Source organism: Ictalurus furcatus, chromosome 26, assembly GCF_023375685.1.
Source record: "Ictalurus furcatus strain D&B chromosome 26, Billie_1.0, whole genome shotgun sequence".
Lineage (NCBI taxonomy): Eukaryota > Metazoa > Chordata > Actinopteri > Siluriformes > Ictaluridae > Ictalurus > Ictalurus furcatus.
The window spans coordinates 26,935-50,000 of NC_071280.1; the positions used below are offsets into that span (position 1 = coordinate 26,935).

General features: G+C 38.2%; 2 protein-coding genes across 4 annotated transcripts in view; both read right to left on the reverse strand.

Annotated features, from left to right (window-relative positions):
* Positions 1-6,913: 6,913 nt before the first annotated feature.
* zgc:77880 (zf-DHHC domain-containing protein) lies at positions 6,914-20,284 on the reverse strand. 3 transcript variants are annotated; one of them, XM_053615674.1, is made up of 9 exons: positions 19,510-20,284; positions 19,063-19,151; positions 18,066-18,139; positions 17,336-17,448; positions 17,135-17,196; positions 12,607-12,721; positions 12,012-12,084; positions 11,732-11,876; positions 6,914-9,395 (listed from the first exon to the last, which is right to left on the reverse strand). In XM_053615674.1, exons 1-9 carry the CDS (start codon positions 19,632-19,634, stop codon positions 9,304-9,306), a joined length of 888 nt encoding a protein of 295 aa, XP_053471649.1. In that variant the 5' UTR covers positions 19,635-20,284; the 3' UTR covers positions 6,914-9,303. The 3 variants fall into 3 exon arrangements, with proteins under 3 accessions (XP_053471649.1, XP_053471647.1, XP_053471648.1); XM_053615672.1 differs by having other exon boundaries at positions 11,732-12,084; XM_053615673.1 differs by lacking the exon at positions 6,914-9,395 and adding an exon at positions 10,604-10,679 and having other exon boundaries at positions 11,732-12,084.
* Positions 20,285-20,352: 68 nt separating this feature from the next.
* The window catches only part of eif3f (eukaryotic translation initiation factor 3, subunit F), an 8,656-nt gene continuing 5,942 nt past the window's right edge, over positions 20,353-23,066 (reverse strand). The window contains exons 3-8 of the mRNA XM_053615675.1: positions 22,664-22,743; positions 22,427-22,564; positions 22,219-22,310; positions 21,211-21,347; positions 20,550-20,663; positions 20,353-20,461 (exon numbers count right to left, since the gene is read on the reverse strand). Coding sequence (XP_053471650.1) covers positions 20,384-20,461; positions 20,550-20,663; positions 21,211-21,347; positions 22,219-22,310; positions 22,427-22,564; positions 22,664-22,743 — 639 coding nt within the window. The 3' untranslated portion in view covers positions 20,353-20,383. The remainder of the gene's footprint in view (positions 20,462-20,549; positions 20,664-21,210; positions 21,348-22,218; positions 22,311-22,426; positions 22,565-22,663; positions 22,744-23,066) is intronic.

Genomic DNA, 23,066 nt, shown 5'->3' on the forward strand with positions numbered 1-23,066 from the left:
TTAATCTGCGAGACCAGTTTTCCATAGCGAGATAACATTTGGGAAAGAATCTCATCCTTAATAAAAGGTGGAACATTAGACAAGATGACTTTTTTTGACAGGGTTGACAAAGGAAGCACTAAGGTAAACACACCATCAAGCACAACTCCATTGTCCACCATTTCATTGGCCAAATCCACCGTTTTCAGAAACAACACGACGGCACTATTCATACGGGTCGCAGACAGAATGTTGTCGTGTCCAACACTCTCTCCCACGGCCAGACTAACCTCCTCAACGCTGCCGGTAGTGGCTACATTTATAGCATGCCGCCGCGTGAGGGAATCATACTTCCCCGTACCTGAGGCAGCCATGCTCCCAACCACGGAAGCAGTCGCCCAGGTCAGCGAGAAAAATCACACACACACGCACACACACGCACACACACACTCACGCACGCATGCACATGCACACGCACACACATACACACACATGCACACACACGCACACACACACACACACAAAACAAACAAGAGTAAATTTAGAGTATCTCAGAAAACAAAGACCAAAAGGAAATTGTATTTCTGAAGGAGAAAAAGATAGAAAAGGGAACAAGCGAAATTTGGAGCAGTGGCCTCGGCCCACACTCACTCACTACTGCTCCAACTCCGCCCACTCACTCAGTCCATGCGCACGAGAGAGAGAGAGAGAGAGAGAGAACACATATTATTAGGTATGCTCTTATCCTGTAATGGTTAAAGAAAGTGTGCAGAGTGAAAGCAGGGACTCCGGCAAGACTATGACAGCATAACTAAAACGGAGAACCAGAAGGTACACACATGAGGGCTCCCTGGGACATAAGGAGGCCAGACACTCCACCATCAACATACCTGGATGAAGGTGTAAAAGTGGGGGAGCGACAGCATCCAAACATCCCAGTTCACCACAACACTTTATACCTGTGAGCCTCTAGATCTGCTCCTTTACCTAAGAAAAAACTATTCACTAAAAGCTTGTTATCAAATATGTTAAATATGTTTTCAGCCTGGACTTAAACACTGAGACAGTGTCTGAGTCCCGAACACTAACTGTGAAACTAAAGCCTTTTAATTCAATTCAACTTTATTTATATAGCAGATTTAAAAAGGGACATTTCACAGTTTTACAAAAAGTAGCTTAACAGAAAAAACTTCATCAGACCTTTTCCTACATATTTGCCAACTTACATACTGTATCTCCAACTCGGCTAATGGCTTCTTCACACCACTCTCACATAAAGCCCAGCTTTGTGGAGTGTACAGGCTGTGTGTTTCTGCTGGAAATGTTTAGTTCCTAATGGCTTATGCAGACATTTACACACAACTTTACTAAAAGATTGATAAATGATGCCCAATGAGAAAGATCTGGGCAAAGAGCGCAGTCAAAAATGGAAACCTTATGATTTAAGTGAGACAATCCATAGCTATTTTTATGATTTCCATGTGGTAAAAATCCACAGCAATCTAATGGCAATCCTCAGCAGTAGTGAGTGATACTGTGGTGAAGGAACCTCCAAGCAGAGTTGGCCATTAGGATGGATCAGAGGTGTTAAGCCTTTTATAGTCTTAAAAACAAGTAAAAGAATTTAAAAATATATCCTGGAAGAATTCGGTAAGCAGTGCAGCTCTTTTACGATTGGGTATTGAAAAATGAAAAAATGAAGTGATTGTCTAATAGGTGTGCCAGTAATGACAGGTACAGTCATGATTAGCGCTATTCTATCTACATAGCCTCAGGCTAATCTTCAGTGTGCAAACCCTTTCTGAACAAATATATACATCTTATATTTATTCTCCATTTCCATTTACTTTACTTTATAATTCATGTGAGTAGAGAAACACGTGACCAGGAGGGCGGGAACGTGTACAAGAGGCTTATTTAAAGGGGAAATATGAACCAGTGGGATTTAGAACAGGTGCACAGTTCAAGCTCAGAGACTAATTTCATACTGTAGTGTGTAACACTCAAGGTAAGTTCTTTTGGCATACACTCGTAGTGGATAAGACAGATTGTGTTTTTAGTTCTTACTTAAATAAAACAGTATAAGTCTAGGTATGAGCAGCACCAGGAAAGCTTTCACAGTTTTCCAACTGATGGAGCTGCTGAATTATATTTCAGAATGATGAAGATGCTGCTTGTGAGTCTGGCTCTTGTCCTTCTACTGACCAGTGGTGAGTGATTTCAGCTTCAATTCCATTTCAAGTCAAGGCCTATTATCTTGCTCCTGAAACTGCTTCAGACTAATACTTGCAAACTTCAATCGTTATACGTCAATCTTACTTTTATAAAACATTCTGCAAATCTAGTCAAAGTGCTTCTGAAAACCTGAATTCTAGTGAGTTTTGTGAAGAATATTCCATTCACATCTAAGACAATTCACTAAACAGATTTCTAACATGGGATCTTGGGGTTAGAAAAAACATTCAGAATTCAGGAAACACCCACCATATTTGTCAGAAATACCTTTATATCTCTAAAACATTTATTGTGTCTGGTCTCCACAGGTTCTGCTCTTCGATGCCACAACTGTACTCCAATTGGAAAATGTACTATTCAAAACTGCCTCAGTGGTCAAGACACCTGCATCGCTGCAAAAATTTTGACAATCAGTTTTAGTACGTCTAACATTCTACTGATATATTTTATTCTTTCTTATTTTTGCCAGAACTGTCACCTTTCAACATGCCAAAAATTCAACATACTTAAAAATAAAAGTCTTCCAGATTTCTTCTAATATTATATTTTTGAACTGGTGTACTGGGAAATGTAATAACTGCTAAATGGTTTGTTCTCTTTACCTCCACAGCTTCATATATTGTAAGGAAATGTGGAACTCGGGCTGAGTGTTTGAATTACCAGAAAGCCGTATGCTGTGGTTCGGATCTTTGCAATAATGTAAATCCATAAAAATTGCAATTTCCTGAAAATATTTGAGGAACGATCATTTTCTCTTGATTTACAATAATGTGGTTTTCCTCTCAATCTTGTATTCAGCAGCATTATCTGTGCATGGGATTAGTCACAATGTGCAGTGTATAACTCTGAAAGTGATGTGCTGTAGAAATAAAATCATTTCAACAAATACACTCTGTGCAATTGGCATTATTAAGATGTTACAAGTACAGTAGTGCAATGAATTGTGAATTATAACAGCAAACTCTAAAGAAAAATAGCAGGACATCTGTCCATGATCTGAATCTGAAGAGAAAGTGGGTTTTGGTTAAAGAAGAATAAAATGTATGTTTTGAATGTTTAAAATTCCTCCAAGCCGATGTGCAGGACTGATCAACAGTTACCCCAAACGTTTATCTGCAGTTATTGCTGCACGAGGGGGTCACACCACATACTGAAAGCAATCTCATTGGGAATTAAGTCACTTTTCACGTTGCCTGTTATTCTGACCACAACCAGACAGTTATATTGTTTCTGAGTTTAGTCTTTGCTTAGACTTTTTTGATGCTGAAGAAGCAAAAATCTAATGAAACCTTAACCTTCAGACTAATGATTTGCAATGTCTAAACACAATGCTTGAAAAGAAACATGAATATCGAATTTGAAAAGGTAGAAAGGGGTTCTATGAATTAGTTAATGGGTCTCTCTCTCTCTCTCTCGCTCTCTCTCTCTTTATATCAGTATTAAAGTAGTGCATTTCTTACTAATTTGTTTATTAACTTTTATTGCATGCCTAAATGCAATAAAAGTTATTTGCCAGAGTCAGATGCTCCTAAACAAATTATTATATAGTATGAGTTTGTGACTTATCAACAAAGACCTTACTATCATTTCTAATATAATGCATTTAATATGGAAACAAATTTTCACAGAAATATTTCAGAAATTTTTTTTTTATCTAGTTTATACTAAATGTCTAATATTCTGTTCTGTTGGAATTATGCCTCAACTGTTCTTTTTCCCCCGAAACTTTAAAAAATAACACGCCTGCTTCTATACCTTTGGCTTATAGTGTATCTGACTGCTCACTGTCATAAATCCATACAAGGAAATATAAAGAAATCATTTTGACTCCAGATCAGGAGTGGGTAAAGACATATTGGTGATCTGATCTATATTATATATACGTACCCTAGATAATGCCTCTCTGAGGGCCATATTGAAGTAGAACTCCTAAGCATTAGATCACCCCAATTACTCTTGTATACTCTTTCCATGGCATTGTGCTCTTTGCCTGACAAAGCAATTCACATTCTATGTCAAAACATATTTGACAGTTGGGGCCTAATTCTAAAATCACCAGATACCAAATGTAAAACAATTTTGTCTTTCTGCCATCACAAAATAAAAATATATAAACCTTAAGTAATGTAGTCACGGAAGGTATGTACATTTGTCACTCTACATTAATGGTGGGGATCCTTATAGACTGTGGAACAGAAATGTACTCGGTGTGTCTCCACCGATTTATTTCACATTGGAGTATAACCATTTTTCTTTTTTACCATTATGGACGAAACACTGTCTCTGTCTCTCTCTCTCTCTCTCTCTCTCACACACACACACACACATACACACCATCACCAGGGGTCATAAATTTACACGACTTGACTGTCAGCCAGTGGGGACATGGGATGTCAAAGCATAGACAAAAGCTTATGTATTTAGAGACAGTTTTGTGTAAGTATCCTCGTTGGTGACCCATTTTCCGAAATCTTGTTTATAGTTTAAACAAAATGCATGATTCTTTTAAAAAGGTTTTTTTTTTTTTTTCATTTTTTTCATTTTTCATTTTCTTAAGACATATTGTCACTTCAGTCTCCACGACGAATTACACCGATGGTTTTGGCCTTTATTTCAGTAAAAGAGAACAACGACATCATACAGCCTTGAAGGACTGTAGAAATGTTTTACACATCACAGTGTTTTTCTCAACAACGTAGCCAATAAATAGTTCAATTATTTCACAAACCTCAGTCTGTTCATTTCTTGACAGAAGGATTACACATAAATCATACACATAGGGAGCTACAAATGCATAACATGTCCAAAATTCTAATACATCTACCACATTCAGTCACCAGGTCTAATATTTTCTGATAGATTAGTTACACAAACTGATAATCAAAAGTAATTTCAGAAACAAAGATTCACTTAAACCACAAATGTACACATTGGTAGGGATCGTAAAACCCTGAAACACACGACTCGTCCCTTAATTCATTAACATAAACACACTAAGCATTCTGGTCAACAAACCCCCAGGAAACACATGACTCTATCTCTCTCTCTCTAACACACCCACACACTTCAGACACTGTCACCAGAGCTCATAAATTTAAAATTTACACTATCTACAGAACTATCAGACGGGGAAACACGTGTGTAGGACGTTGTGTATAGGCCTACAAGACATCTCCTGAAAAACTAGTCCTCCAGTTTAAACAAAACGCTTGGTTCTTTTAAGCAACACTTTAAACATTTTACATCCTGGGTTATGTTTAGAAGGCATGTAATACGTGCGATTCTTATAAAACACCTTCTTTAAAATGTTTACCTCCTAAAGGGACCTATTTAGAAGGTATGTAAAAACTTTTTCTTTTCTTTTTTTTTTTACATTTCTTCGGGGATATCAATGTTTTTAGGGTATTTATTTCAGTAAATTTTTATTCAGTCATGCCATTTTCTCAAAAATGTAATCAATAAAGTTTCATTTATTTCACAAACTTACATTCTGCTCATTTATGTTCACATTCAACCATCATTTTCTAACAGTGGAAACTTTACGTTGAAAGTAGTAGTGGAAAGTTTACGTTGTCCTAAACTTCCTATCGAGTTTGTACACTCTAAGTACACTTAACTTAATGCCAAATTGTTAGTCTGGACTCTAAAATCTCAGTTGGTGTGCCCCAATGCTCCACCTAAACCTGGATTTTAGCCTGAACTAACCTGGTCGCAGATTTGTGGTAACAAGGATTTAACGTAATCTACTCGAGACAATAATTTCAGAATAATTCAGAATATAATCAAGTCTAATAATTTATTTAACCAGGTATGAAAACATCAGAATCCAATACTACTATTAATAAAAAGAAAGAATTACATGCAACATTACATTCCAAGCAAATTCAAAACATAATAATACAACATAAAGAAAGTGAAAACTTACATACCTGGTAGAGAAAAACTACACACAGTGATTGTGCAGGAAATCTGTCTACAGATTCCCCGAATCTTTGCCCAGCTCTCCCCTAAATACCCAGATGCTCTGTGGTCCACCAAATGTTTGTGATTATAATTTGATGTTTGTGGAAGGATGTACCTTATTTACATACAGGAGGTAATTTGAGTGAGGGACCCTGGGAGGGTATGCCTTTAATAGGTATGTAATATTTTTATTTGAACTGCTGTTGAGGGAATGAGAACATATTTTCCAGTCGCACTGAGACCTTTTGTATAATACAGTAAACATGTATAGGTGACATCTTATTCGCATTAAAACATGTTATGTAATGTATATAGACTTTGGGTGTGTTTAGGGTGATCCTGACAGAGAAAGAAGGGTGTGAGGAAGAAGGAAACAGTGTAGTGACGATCTCTCAGTCTCCACTCAGCATGATGTGCTATCTCAGGTGAGGATACTAATTCTGTGTGAGAGAGTTCAAGTGTTAATTCCCATGAGAGTCCTTTTTCCTCAGAGAGCAGGTCTCTCCAGGTTCAGACATCTTGGCATCAGCCTTACAAAAAAACATTTAAGCAATAAATATTAATAAATAATTGTTACGTCCCTTTGACGTTGGCTAGGGGTAAACGGAGGTATAACATTAAAAGGTGTGTGAGCGGCTGTCACCATGCAGGGAGGCAGTAACCGAAAAAGGAAAACAGACCAAAATCTGCTCAAACAACAGTGATAATGCACAAAGTGAAAAGGTGAAAAGAAAACCCAATATTTGCAATATTTACAAAACCAGTAACAAAATACACTCACACTCCACAGATGAGGCAATTTTATCTTCTCCCAAAGTTCACAAACCACCTGAAAAATGGACTGTTCCCTTCAGAGTGCCATGCGGTCATCCACTCGTCAGTGACTGTGATTCAGAGTCATACCGTCTGGCTGAATTTATAGATCATTACATTAATCCACTGTCTCAGAAACATAACAGCTATATCCAGGACACCTACGATTTTGTTAATAAAATAAAAAAACTTGACTGTACCTGAAACTTTTTTACTATTGATATTAATCACAGTTGGGGTTGCAGGCAGTAAGGGATACATTCTCTAAATATCCAGACAATAAAAGACCAGATAAAGAAATCTTACAACTGCTGGAACTAAGTCGAACACGTAATGATTTTGAATTTAATGGAAAATATTACCTCCAAATTCATGGAACTGTCATGGGGGAAAAGTCTGCTCCGGCCGATGCTAATCTCTATATGAGCAGCTGGGAGGAATCTGCATTTCTTAAGTGTAATCATCTATCAAGGAAATATTTTAGATTCTTGTATGACACATTTGTGGTTTGGAGTCATTCCGAGGAGTTTGGTCATTTTCTGGAGGTCCTGAATTCCCACCACGAATATATTAAAATTACTCAATCTACAAAGGGAGAAAATAGAATTTTTAGACACAAAAATTTTTTTTTTTTTTTTTTTTTTTAAGAATTTCATAGAATGGCACTGAGGGCCTGGCTACAAACGTTTTTTTTTAAAGATAGATAGACAAGCAATTTTGTATAAAAGCAGTTTAATCCTAAACATACCTTCAGGGGCATATTAAAATCTCAACTGATCAGGTTTCACAGAATTTGCAGAGGAAGCCATACAGATATTATTTAAGGCACTTAGATCCAGGGGCTATGTGGGGCATTTCCTCAACATCCCCAACTAAGGCCTGTTTACTTTTCTCAGTAAGAGTTATTCTTGATGTGTAACCAATTAATAGTAGAATATTAATTTCCTAATATAATTTTTAGATGTATATGTTGTACAATTGTAATGTGCCATTCTGTTTGTAGTTAAAATTTAAACAATTACACAAAAAATGACTACATCAATACGTAAAATAATTCACCTACTGTAATGCCAGTAGTTTTTAATGTTTTGAAAATGTGTAGTTTTGAAAAAGTGAACTTGGCAGTGCATAAATCTTTTTAGCAATTGTATAAAATCATTTTTTTTTGAAGAAATCATAGAATTGACTTGAAATTTAGTCACATTTTTGAATAATCAAAAAAATACATACTGCTGATTTGATTATGCAGAGCCAAAATGCCATAATATGAAAAGATGTCCTTTTGTTTAATTCAGCAGCATTTAGACAGTTAAAGTACAATAAATATCAGTGTAAACATATTACATTCACCACATATACGCACACGTCCTTCAATCTGTCAAAACAAATGTATTACAAATGATATTACAAAAAAAAGCACTTGAATAACTGAAACCAGTACCCTGAAAATGCTCCAACATTTCCCCACGTTGAATTCTATAAAATACATTTATATACACATTTAAAATCTACAACACCTATAGACCCTAAACCAAGTGACTGACAGATCACTCAATAAAAATAAATAAATAAAAAACAAATGTTCAAGTGAGAAAGAAACGATCACTTTAAGTGCAAGACAAATGTCAGTAATGTTTAGTGGGTTTGTTAACATTGTTTAATTAAAAGCCCCAAACAAGAAAGACTTTATCGCACTTTAGGACAGGCTCTGATTTCATTAACACAGTGTTGGTGTTAGATATACTGCTGCTTCAATTTCTACTGTATTTCAACACCAATACAGCATGTTGAGAAACTTCTGGAACCTTCTCAGAATCTATATTCAAGTATATTATAACGTTTGATGTTAAAGTGTTTAGCATTTATTTGCAAAAGTAAATTTGAAGAAATTGATGGATTTTTCATGCATTAAACAAACCTGCTCTTATACGTACCAGATACGACCGTGGAACAGATTTTATATTAGCTAATATAATTACAGCCTGTCTAGATTAGTTACATAATTATTTATAATAAATTAATAATTTGGTATGTTAATATGCAATAGTGCATCCCTATTCCTATGTTTGTTATATTTGCAACAATAAACTATTATGAGGCCATGAGGACCAATAACGACACCTCATATAGCTATGAGAGAGGGAGAGGAAGGAAGAAAGAAAGAGACATTTCTCACTTAATAGCTCTTGCCACTTGATACCACTGAGTGTGTACACAGATTTTAAGAGTTACTACATAACACACAGTGCTACACTTATAAACACACTCATCCTTCCTTCATCCAAACTAAAGTAATGCTGACGTCGGACATCGTTACACATCGTAATCAGGAACAGGTGAGTAACTGATTCCTCCAGTGGACGGGGGAGAGGACTGGAATGGTAACAGCCAACACAGCACAGAGCCTGCAAACACACACCAAAGGTGCATATAAACGTGAAATATTTAACAAATGTGCCTTTAAACAGGAACGATTTAACAAATATGTCTTGAGAGCAACAATGAAAGAGGATTATTTTAAAGTGCTGTGCAGTGGTCTCGGCGTCAACGTTATTAGATATGATTCACAGGATCAGCATCTCCTAAAACACATTAAATATGTTTCTACTGAAATGTGTGTGATGTGTTTAACAGGGACAGATTACTGAAATCTATGCATGAATCTAAGCAGGGCTCTGCTTCCCTCATTGCTGTACATGAACCAATGCATGGAGTCCTGACCGTCCTGCAACCCACCACATGAACATCAAAATGTATGCATTTCCTTTCAAATCCATGGAGTGTTTGAGTAGCCTCTGAAACCCAGTAAGCAATCTGACCTTAAGCAACTTTCTTGCTGTTCTCCTCACAAACCAATCCAACACACTGTCAAAGTCCAGCTCTTTAACGTGCTAGGACTCGAGCGCCAGCAGTGACTGCATGTTGAGTGTTCTTTAGTCCATTTTATTTGCTTTTTAATCTCACACAGAGAAAATTACATTCTCTGGCTTCTTCCTCTTAATTTTTCCCCCACTGATGCAAGACTGCTTTTCAGCCACTTATTTATCCTCAGTAAGAAACATTCAGGACTTAATTGACTGTACATTCAGACCCCCACACCAGTAACATTTCCCAATTTATTTCAGATTCGGCTAAGTTCTATGTATCATGAATAATAATAATAATAATAATAAATATTATTATTATTATGTTTCATTTATATAGCACCTTTCCAGACCTCAAGGACATTTGAACAATAGTAATACAATGATAGCGTAATGACCTAATTCACCTCAAATCTACAGGTACAGCTAAAAAAAAAAATTATATCATGGAAAAGTTCATTTTTTTCCATAAATTAATTGAAAAATTTCATATATTCTAGATTCAATACACTTAGTGAAATGTTTCAAGCCTTTCTTATTTTTAATCTTGAAGATTACGGTTTACTCATAGAAAATAAAAATCCAGTATCTCAATATCTTATCTATAATAAAGAATTCATAACACAAATGTGGACCTGGTCGGGGCTTTAATCCTTTTGCATGAATGACTGCATCAGTGCGGCGTGGCATGAAGGCGGTCAGCCTGTGGCACTGCTGAGGCGTTCTGGAAGCCCAGGATGCATTGATAGCGGCCTTCAGCTCGTCTGTATTGTTGGATCTGGTGTCTCTCGTAGATTCTCTATGGGTTCGGGTCAGGCGAGTCGTCTGGACAATCAAGCACAGTAATACCACGGTCAGTAAACCAGTTACTAGAAGTTTTGGCACTGTGGGCAGGTGCAGAGTCCTGCTGGAAAAGGAAATCAGCATCTCCATAAAGCTTATCAGCTGATAGAAGCATGAAGTGCTCTAAAATCTCCTGGTAGACGCTGCATTGACTCTCGACTTGAGAAAACACACTGGACCAACACCAGCAGATGACATGGCTCCTCAAATCATCACTGACTACGGAAACTTCACACTGGACTTCAAGCAGCTTGGATTCTGTTCCTCTCCACTCTTCCTCCAGACTCTGGAACCTTGATTTCCAAATGAAATGCAACGTTTACTTTCATCTACCCCGTGATTGTGGTTGTGTACTGAAACAGACTGAGAGATTAAAGTCTCAGGAAACCTTCGCAGGTGTTTTGAGTTAATTATCTGATTAGAGTCTTCTCAGGTCAACATTTCTGTATTATAAATTCTTTATTCTAATATTTTGATACTGGATTTTTGATTTCCATGAGCTGTAAGCCATAATCGTTAAGATTAAAACAAAAAAAGGCTTGAAATATTTCACTTCATGTGTAATGAATCTAGAATATATGAAAGTTCCACTTTTTGAATTAAATTTTGGGGAAAAAATGAACTTTCCCATGATATTCTAATTTTTTGAGATGCACCTATATACTCATTGAGGGCCCCCAGTCTTTCGTCTTTCTCCTCTTCACATTGACAGAAAATGCTGTAAGAGAGTTTTGAAATAAATGTCTAATTTTCTACTGTTTAACTGATAGCAGTGAGTTGTTGGTGTAAGCTCCTAAAAACAAAACTCTATAAATGCTCCGTCAGTTACTGATGTACGAAATGACTAGCACTATGATGTTGATGGCAATATTAGCAGGAAAGTGCAAGCTTTTGAAGCAGATCTGAGCATAAACAGAGAACTGCACATGAGTGTGAGCAGTAAAGGACACAATACTGTAAATAAAAGTTTGCAAAGAAGGGAATAAATTCATCCATACGTGTGTGTTCACTTACGGAAAGATACGCACTCTTACCTCTTCCAAACACCTCCCTCAGCAAAGCCACTTTCGGTTTTCGGGTGTGTGTGGTGTGCACTGACTGTCCGCTGTTGGGTCTGTCCTTCATCAGTCTGTTTCTCATCTGCTCAATAGGGGTCTCATCTGTTATAATGGACACCAGCTGGAGAACAAACAGGCTCATGGCAAAATGGGACATCATCACATAATATGAATAATATATACACGTGTTTGTGTGTGTGTGTGTGTGCGTGCTTTCTATTGGCCCCATAATGAAATACTGAAGTAAGGTACACACCTGGTCATAAAATATCACCAGGACAAACACGCCAAACAGAATGGACTCCACTAACAAGATGATGTAATGTGCCCTGTCATACAGAGGGAACAGTGACCAGATGTTGAACATCGTCAAAGCAAGAAAAATATATAGAATAATTCATAATCTTACAGGTTTACATCACCTAGAACGTATAAACTTTAGCAAATTATTATTCTAAAGGGTGCATTCGTTTTTTGTTCTCTCTCTCTCTCTCTCTCACACACACACACACACACACACACACACAGAGAAACAGAGTTGAGCATCTTGCAGAACCAGCCACAGTTCATCTGGAGACTTTGACTGTCACAGTCACTTCTTATGTTTGCAGTGAAACCCAGCAGGAGTTATTGTGTTTTTAATCTGAAAAGTGTCTCTTACACAAGATGCTTTCTTCACTGACATACAAACATTCTTCTGTAAGATTTAGTTTAGTGCTAGAAAACTAAAGTTTGGGGAATCTGAAATGTTTTCCTACTGACTTGATAATGTAGAAGTCATAAAAGGCAAAATCTATAACAAAGTTTGTACTAAAAAATACTGGAGTGATAGATTTATTTTTCTTACTTACACTATTAGATGCTTACTGGGAACATCCTCTCCTCCGTTTTCTCCATCTCTTTCACTTCGTATACGCCACACCCATGCTGACACCACCAGAGCCATGGAGTACAGGCTGGCCATGCCTTTGGAGACATTAAAGATAACAAAAAAAAAAAAAAACAGGCTTGTTAAATCCTGACCACGCGACTCTCATTATTTAAAACAAAAAAAAAAAGTGTATTAAAAGTGCACTATACAATAAACTTTCATACAACACAGTTATGTGTTTATTTTTTTTAATTCTCATAGCACAAAATCACACACTAAAACACCATTTGTTTTGGCATTTCCTTTATCCACTACTGACACAGAAACCATTCCTTGATCTCAGCAGGTAAAGGATGAGAAGTCTGGGGTCCGGCAGAAGCAAGACTTGAACACACAAGCTACTGCTGAGAAGCACTGACCACTGGCTCTAATGCCAACATCGCCCCACTTCTTGTTTTGTAGTTAAGAACATTTGGATTAATTAAGCAATATAACATTGGCAAGTGTGCGGTTATACTGAATAAATATACTGAATAAATATTCAGTATAACCACTTGATTGTGAGTGCACTGTTGGCAGTGGTGGCTTGATGGTTAAGGCTCCAGCTCTGGGTTACTGATCAGAAGGTCAGGGGTTCAAGCCCCAGCACTTTCAAGCTGCCACTGTTGGCCACATGAGCAAGGCCCTTAACCCTCTCTGCTCCAGGGGACGCTGCATCATGGCTGACCCTGCGCTCTGACCCCAACTTCCTAACATGCTGGGGTATGTGAAGGAAAAAAAAAAAAAAGAATTTCACTGTGCTGTAATGTACACGTGACCAATAAAGACTCATCTCATCATGTATTTATATTTTCAGTTGGTACCTTACATTGACTACTTATACTCACTGGTCACTTTAATAGGAACACCTGTACACCTACACAGTCATGCAGTTTTCCAATCAGCCAATCATGTGGCAGCAGCACAATGTATATAATCATGCAGATTCAGGTCCAGAGCCTCAGTTAATGTACACATCAAACATCAGAATGGGGGTAAATGAGATCTCTGTGACATTAACTGTGAAAGATGTAGGTGCCCAGACCAGGTGATATTTTTCCAGTTTTCCACTGTGCAGTTTGAGTGAGTCTGTCCCCATTATCGTCTCATATTCCTGTTCTTGACTGGCAGGAGTGGAAGACAAAGTAGTCTTCTGCTGTTGTAGCCCATATACCTCTAGGTTCAATGTTTTGTGCATGCTGAGATACTTTTCTGCTCACCATGGTTGTACAGAGTAATTATTTGAGTTTCTCCATCCTTCCGGGCAGCACAAACCAATCTGGACATTTTCCTCTGACCTCTCTTATCAACAAGGTGCCTCCACCCACAGAATTGTCACTCACTCAATGTTTTTCGCACCATTTTTTGTAAACTCTAGAGACTGTAGTGTGTGAAAATCCCAGGAGATCAGCAGTTTCTGAAATTCTCAAACCAGCATGTCTGGTACCAACACCCACACCACGGTTAAAGTCAGATCACACTTCTTCATTCTGATGTTTGATGTGAACATTAACTGCAGCTCCTGAGCTTTATTTGCATGATGTTATGGATTGTGCCGCTGCCACATGATTGGCTGATTAGATACCTGCATAAATGTGCAGGTGTTCCTAATAAAGTCAACAATGGGTACACATTACTTTGATTAGAATGGTAGCTCAGTCAGTCATGACTCAAAGCTCTAAACTCTTTTCCTGACAAAAAAATTTATAAATAACTAGGGCTGCACAATTAATCGAATATCGATTTTGACGGCCCACAATTACATGAACATGATTGACTGCGATATTGACGGTTAAAGTTCGTCCTCCACTCATAGAAAACTCCGCTGTTTTCTCCACTCAAATCAAGCGCTTCCTACACTTACAGCCAATCACATAGAGCAGAGCAGGAATGACATCATTCTGTAATGCCAAAACCCGGAAATGGAGTTAGCATTTTAGCGCTCGAGCTGCCAGCTTCGCTGCGAGCTCCAGCACTTGCGCGAGGGGAAATCATGACACTAGCACGATGCTAAGTGGCACTACAGAGGTTGTTGGGGACATTAAACCTCATGACGCCGAACGGGAAAAAACTTTGCAAATAAACTCAGGACTCTACAGGGCGACCATTTCACTCGCATTTGCGACTGAAGTACTTTGTGCGACTGTGACTAAATATTTATTTGCACCGGTGCGAGTGACCTGTTCGGAGTTGTATAATACAATCAGAATAAAAACTACAGGAAGTACAAAATGCATCTACACCATGGAACAGTTACTTTCACACTGCTTTTCATCTTCTCAGTCAACCGAACAAGTGTGCAAATACTACAGAGAAACCATTATGATGACGAGTAACACTGAACATCATCTTCTTCTCTCAACTTCCCGATCTCACAACCGCCATCTTTTATTGATCCCGCACTATGTTCCTAAATTCTGCCATAATTGACAAGCTCAAGTTTTCTCATGCCTACTTTTGTGTTATATTGTGGCACATTAACGCTACCATCTCTAGAAAAATAAATAAATAAATAAAATAATACACTTCAACTGTGCTCCTAAATTTTTGTAATCTCCTAAAAGAAACTGTCTTGCGTCTCTCCTCCTATAAACAGTTATTGCCTTTTCTGCAGATGCCTGAATTGTTTTCATTTGTTAAAAATTGTTATATTTGATGCATATTTTCATTTGGTTGATGGCATTTTTATTTATCCTATATTTTGGGTACAATTTTATTTATATTTTGCTTCTACTAGATGATGCACTTTAAAGATCAGTCTAATACAATAAAGATTTGTACATTATCAGGAATGTAGCACAACATGGTGGTGAAAGCAGCGGTCTGTTTGTGAAAGTACAATAAAAATGTTGTCCCTAAAATCAATGAATAATTGTGATAAATAATCCAGATCTCAATATTGATCAAAAATAATCGGGATTATCATTTTGGCCATAATCATGCAGTCCTATAAATAACACTTGCAAAAATTATTCAAGTACAATTTTGTATTTTACCTATTAATTAATAATGCTGTACAAGGGCTAGACCAATGCACTATTGGTATTTGAATTCAATCCAGCTTTATTTGTATAGCACTTTTAACAATGGACATTGCCACAAAGCAGCTTTACAGAAATATATATATATTCAGAATATAGATTTTAAATGATAAATTTGTCCCTAATGAGCAAGCCAGAGGCGACGGTGGTGAGGAAAAACTCCCCGAGACAATAAATTATCTCCCTGAGACGAATTATCTGTTGCGCTACATGAAGTTGCACTTCAGGTGTCTCACAGCTTGTGTGCTCTTGACATGAACAAGTAGTGTTCCCACCCCCAGTCTGGGCTGGTGAGAGGGAGACCCACCGTCCGACTGGCCACACCTACATTGAAGCCACTTTTCCACTGCACAGTACGGCTCAACTCAACTCGCTTTACTTTAATATGCTTGCTTTTCCACTGCGCTTTAGTTTCGCCTCAACGCGGGCGCCATCTTCCACTCACCTTCATGCAGGAATAATGTAGTATTATCGAAGCTCTGTACAAATACACGCTCAGGGCGTATTCCAAATGCCTTTCCTGTTCACTGAACACGGACCCTATCAAGGATGTGAAATAACAGCGTTCTAAAACCCACGTAGTGCTCGATATGACTCGATAAATGCTTGTTTGGAAATCGGTAACAAGTGATTTAAAAATCTAACCTTCGTTGTAGTTTTATCTGTAATGAAATAAACGATACATTATTTTCAATTAATAGAATATTACCGTACGCAAAGTATGTATTAAATGACACATTTATTCGGGAACAATACAGAACCGCTCGTTAAGGAGAATTCCCTACTCCCTCAGTGCGTGGCTCACACTTAGCATCGGCTCGGCTCGCTCGGAACCTCGACTGAGGTGGTACTAAAAAAAGTACCAGCTACTATCCACAGTGGAAAACCACCATTACATTCTTGGCTTTTGGGAGACGCCCTTATCCAGAGCGACTTGCATTTATCTCATTTATACAACTGAACAGTTGAGGTCAGCTTGGCACTGCTTTTTTAACTCACAACCTTCCGATCAGTATTCCAACATCTTAACCACTGAGCTAGAACTGGGCCCACATCTACAGCACAGGCTCTGGCTCCATGGTCTCTACAGCACAGGCTCTGGCTTCAATTTTCACAACATGGTAACTTTCAGTTGGAACAAAAAGAGGCTTCAAAACACAACGGAAGTGAATGGTGTCATGTCAAATCATATCATATCATATCATATCATAATTATATATATATATATATATATATATACACACACACACACACACACACACACACACACACACACACACACAGTAATTGATCTGAACATTCTACTTTCTATTCTCCTGTCAAACCTGCTCATGACGTAGTCAGCAGTGTTACAGTACTCCATCTTCATAGTAAAGTATTATAAATTAAAGCATAACTAAAGTAACTAAACAAGCCCTTCACACTCACCAGTATAAAAGAGAAATTGGATGAAGTACTTCTGGTTGAGCTCTCCAACACAATTATTGATCCTAAAGATCATTAGAGCAAACATTCACACAAAAACAAACCAATAAATAAAGTGAATAAAGGAAAAGATAGCAGTGTGATTGAAAACAGTCTGAAGAATTTGAGAATAGACAGAGATAGATGAAGGAGAGTGAGACTGACCACGGGCAGTGGTGATCCATGCGTCTGATGCAGCGCTGACACACTCTACAGTGATGTGCACGAGGAGGACGATATGTTTCACAACGACTACACACAGTCCAGCCTTCACAACCCTTCACAACAAATCAAATCAAACAAAAACAAAAAAACAGTTTTCATAACAACACTATACATTTTAAATTTGCCTAAACAAAAATTTAGATTCACAGAACACAGAAAAACTCCGCCCCGAACAACACACACAGCAATATTAATCATTAATGTGGGACATTCAATAATGTACAAGATTTATTTTATAATAAAATCCTGAATTGACATTTTTAGTTGGAACTTCTTTCATGGACATGTTAGTCCATTTTCGATTTGGTTAATTGTTTCTTACATTACTCACATTCACTTACCCGCTTTAATCCAGCTCGCACATGTGTACACTTGCAAAGCTTCAACTTCCATAATATCGTCTTTATTAAGCAAATTTTCACCTTTATTAATTAAAGCCATCGCTCGTCATCACATGAATCACTAACTAACCGCCATAAGGACGTCAGAGCAATACAAACCACTAACTTCTGACAGGAAAAAGCAGCTTAACTTTAATACTATTCAAATCCCACAAATGACTAACAAAAGCAGAGTTAGAGGTATAGGACAGTGAGTATCACTGCCGTGATATTGTTTAAGCAGCAGGTACTGTATGTTTGACATATTGCACAGTAAAGTGTTACCTCACCCGGTCATTCACACGACTGGACTGAGACCTCAAGTCTGAGAAATCAATGGCTGTCTCAGGAAGAGGAACTATACCTGAAAAAAATTTTAAATAACCATCTCTCAAATGTGTGCAGCACATCAAATATATTCAGAACATGTGTGTGGTGGCCAGGGAAATCCTTCTCATGGTCAAACTGTGACCTTTTCTACTGTATAGAATTGTAAAAACTACAGAATTTCCTGAACGTTTTCCATTCAGTACATTTCTCAACCAGAACTAATGTTACGTAAAGTTAAGCAGAATTTTAAATTCTCTCAAAAGTGAAATAGGAGAAAATCACATTTACATTACATTTTAAGCATTTAGCGGACACCGTTATCCAGAGCGACTTACATTTATCTCATTTATACAACTGAGCAGTTGAGGGTTAAGAGCCTTGCTCAGGGGTCCAGCAGTGGAAGCTTGACAGTGCTGGGGCTTGAACCCCTGACCTTCTGATGAGTAACCCTAAGCCTGTAACCACTGACCACCACTGATCCACATTTAATGATTTCATTCCAAATCCACTGAGAAACAAACAGATCCCCTAAAAGCTCCTGCTATTTACTGATTTCATCTGAATTTAATATGCGATAAATAAGGTGTAACCGTATAATATTTTATGTTAAACACAATCAAAGAATGATGCATTGACAACGGGAAACGAGTTCTCATTGTGATTATTAGCATCATCCACCTCAGTCTAACCCTAACCCACCAATTTCAAACCATAAATTAGTTTTATAACTATGATAACAATATAAAACAACATAATCTAGATAGCTGTTGATCGTGATCTACCTGTGCATTCTCCGGACCACACTTTAAGAAGAACAGCTCAGAGAAGCATTATATATAAACATTAAACACACCCAACCCGCGGTTTGGTTAAACCTATACCCATGACATTAGACAAAAGAAATGAGGTACAGGTTGTGTGTAATGATACAGGTACAGGTGTGGAGATGAATCTCACCTGGGTCAGAGAACACAGCTTTTGAATGACAAACCAGAAGTAGCAGTAATATGACATTAAAGACAGATCCATGAAGTGTGCACCATATACTGTAAAGAAAAGGACAGAAAACACCTTAAAATATGAATTTATTCACAGTTTAGAATAATGCCATCAAAAAGGGGGAAAAAACCTCCACAAAACAAAGCTTTAAACAGGGCGCGCGCGCGCGCATACACGCACACACCATCTGGAGGCAATACAAGTACTAGCGTGTTCTGTGGATGTGGGAGGAAACCGGAGAACCCGGGGAGAACATGCACAGAACCTCCACACAGACAGTAACTCGAGCTGTAACCGAACCGGACCCTGGATCTGTGAGGAGGAGGAGGAGGGACACTACCTGCTGCAGCACCGCGTCACCCCGCTTTATTTTATTTTAAATACGACATAATGATGGAGACTTACCTTCCAGAGTAGGCTGGGATCAGAACATACTGGATAACAACGTAGTCGGCGTAAAATACGCTAAAATAAGTGAGAATGAGACAGATAAACCCGCACGGGTCTCGCCTACAGCGCAGCAGAGCCATCTTACATCTTATCAACTTCCGGGATTAGGCTCGGATGGTCCAATCACGATCGCGGCTAAGTGTGACGTAATATTTCTTAAACGAATCATTGACCGGCGTTTCAAATTTATTATTATTAAGGTTAGTCATAAAAGTAGTAATAATAAATAATAAAAATAAATAGAAGAAAACAATCAAATTGTTTAGATTTGATTGGTTAATGTCAGACACTACACACCCTGGTTTATGATAATGGTAAACTGAATACTGGCCTCTGATTGGGTCTGTGTGGCTTGAGCTTTTGCTACCACACTTTTCAGGAATAAACGAGTGTTGATATGTCTATTACTCTGATCTAAATCAATCAAACATGCCACAAAGTGTAACGTTTAGAGCCTAAATAACCTTCACACATCAATCCTCTTATCAGTGTAGTCACCTTGGTGGCAGTACATCAGAATACAGAGTACTAGAATATTAAAACTGCTCATTCTTTCTACAACAGAATTATCAGACATGTGCAGTAATTACCCGCTGAATCCACATGATGGAATTTAAAAAACTGAAAAATTAGAAGAAAAAACCTGGACTCAAATGGTTTAAAATAAATAAATAAATAAATTAATTAATTAATTAATAATAAGGAGTATACATTTCACACAGGAGGAGCAAAGTAAAAGAAGCAAACACACCTGCTTCAAGACAAATATATAAATGTACGTTTGATACACCAGCACTCTGATGGAATGATAAAGGTCTTTATTTTTCAGTTACAGAACAACAAGTTTCTCATTAAGAGCAATCTGAGCTTGAGTGAGATTCGCCAGGTACGTCACCATCAGGAGGTCCTGCAGAAAACAGATTATAAAATAAGCACAATAAACAACAAAAAAACAAACAGAGGAACTCTTATAAAGACCATAAAGAGACACTTACATTAATGTTGGAGTTGAGCATGCTCTCAAAGTCCTCTGCTGAGATCTTGGGTACTTTTTTGACCAGATCCATTAGATAACGGCCAACACTGTTATCTGCTATCACCTTTCCAGACTGGTACCAAATAAAAACATAACAGAGTAGATTTGTATTTGTATAAAAACACTTCAATTCATTTGTATCGTAATTAAAACAAATCTGAACTCAAAGAGCAAATTTCACATTTTCTTTTAAACTCCTCACATATGAATCTTTATCATTAGCATGTGTTCTCCAACAGCATCCCAGATTTCTTTTATAATCAGTTCCGAGTTGACTTTTTCAACTGAACTTCTCTAATGGAGCATTTTCACTTTGGATATGTTTCCTACATTACCCATAGGTACGGTGGGATTTTGCCCATGTTTCATGTCTATCTAAACAGAGCAATGCGGCAGAGCTTTAGTCCTTTAGTCTGTCCAGCTCTCTCACCTCCTCATCTGTACACGCCGATCTAACACACCAGTGTCCAAGTATTAAACTTTCACACTGATACCACTGTCAACAGCATCACCAACCCACAGATGTGCACCAGACTCACTAAACATCACAAATATTTCTATACAAACATACTGAACGTGTTTCAGGGTGGAGTTGAACTTTATCAGCAGCACGCACTCACCAGCACATCCTCAATGTACGCCAGGACTATGGTGAGCATTTCCTGTATGCGTCCAGCTGAAGCAGCCACCTGTGACAAGTCTGAGGTCAGACCGTTGGTGCGACTGGGAGACGCACGAGTCCTCTGGAGAAGATCAACTACAGAGAAACGAACACAGGAGCGGTCAGAACATTTCTGTTTAAAGGTACACTGAAAAATATCTGTACTGTTATATCTGGAGAACATGAATCAAAAGGCATATGCATGTTAGACTGCTGCTGTGATTATGTTCCTTTGGTTCCAGATCACATCCAGGAATCTTCAATTCAGCGTGCACCAACGTGATTTAAAACAATTCTCAGTGTATCTACATTCTAAACATGATGGCCTGTTTCCACTGTGTGACCCATTTTAAAAGTATTTAAAGTAAAATGTTTTACCTCAGCTTCAGCACATGCTACAGTGAGAAAAAGCCCAAGTTTTCAAATCTTTTACAGTGAAACTTTTAAATAATCCACTTGGGGGGGGGGGGGGGGGTTTTCCTCCAACTCTGGATGGAAATGTACAAGGTGCTTTTTCATGCTTGTTGTATTGCCAACATTTTTGATGGACCTCACAAACAGTGCATGCGTTGTCCAGTTTTTTGGTCCTTTCAATTAATAAAATCTGCAATGTGTCCACATGGTCACTTTAAAACAGAGGAAGCAGGTCCAAACGTGTCCATCATCAAATCTGCTAGCTACCTTAGCCATTTTCTACACATGGTGCTCTTCATAACCTTCTCCTTTACACCTCACCATCAGTTTGGTTTAAATGGGACAACAATGGTTTTTTTTAAAGCTATGAATTGCTTCACATATTATTTCTTAAATAATAAATAAATAAATAAATAAATAAATAACAGATCATGGAGCTATGTGCATTGATGCAGAATCAAATAAAGAGAGAGTTGAGAAAATAAGAATCTGAACTGTTGTCCTGGGAGGAAAACTGCTGTAGCACACATTCAGGAAAACTTCTGCGACTAACCTCCAATGCGCTCGGTGTCGTAGTAAATGTACTTCACTGTTAACGGTGTGAACATCACGCCGACAGTTTTCCCTGGAACTCCCATCTGTGCACTGAGACACCAACCAAACAATCATAAAAAAACAAGAACAGAAGAAAGCCAAAGCCCCACATGAGTATATAACAGTGGTAGAATACAGCATGAGGATAAGAACAGTGCTGCGCTGACCTGACGTACGCCCGGATGTTCATCTTGTTGCTCTGCAGCGCCGTGTCCACGGTCAGGTGGATGGGGTTCTGAGCCTCACGACTGTAATACTCATGAATTAATACAGAATGTTCTGTAATGTCATATCCTGTGGCGTACCTGCACAGAAAAACACAAAATACAGCTGTACACACACACACACACACCAAAAACATTAAAGAACTCAGTGAAACCCCACGTCACCGAGCTGACACTCACCAGCCGATGATGACTTCACTGGGAGAAACTTTCTTATGAAGCTCATACATGTTCTTGGCAAACTCCATGTCCACCGCCACCTGGAATATTGTAAGGAGACAATGACTTCAGTCACACACACACACACACACACACACACACACACACACACACACACACACCGTCTCTCACACACACACACACACACCCCGTCTCTCACACACACACACAGTCTCTCACACACACACACACACAGTCTCTCACACACACACACAGTCTCTCTCACACACACACAGTCTCTCACACACACACACACACAGTCTCTCACACACACACACACACACAGTCTCTCTCACACACACACAGTCTCTCTCACACACACACACACAGTCTCTCTCACACACACACAGTCTCTCACACACAC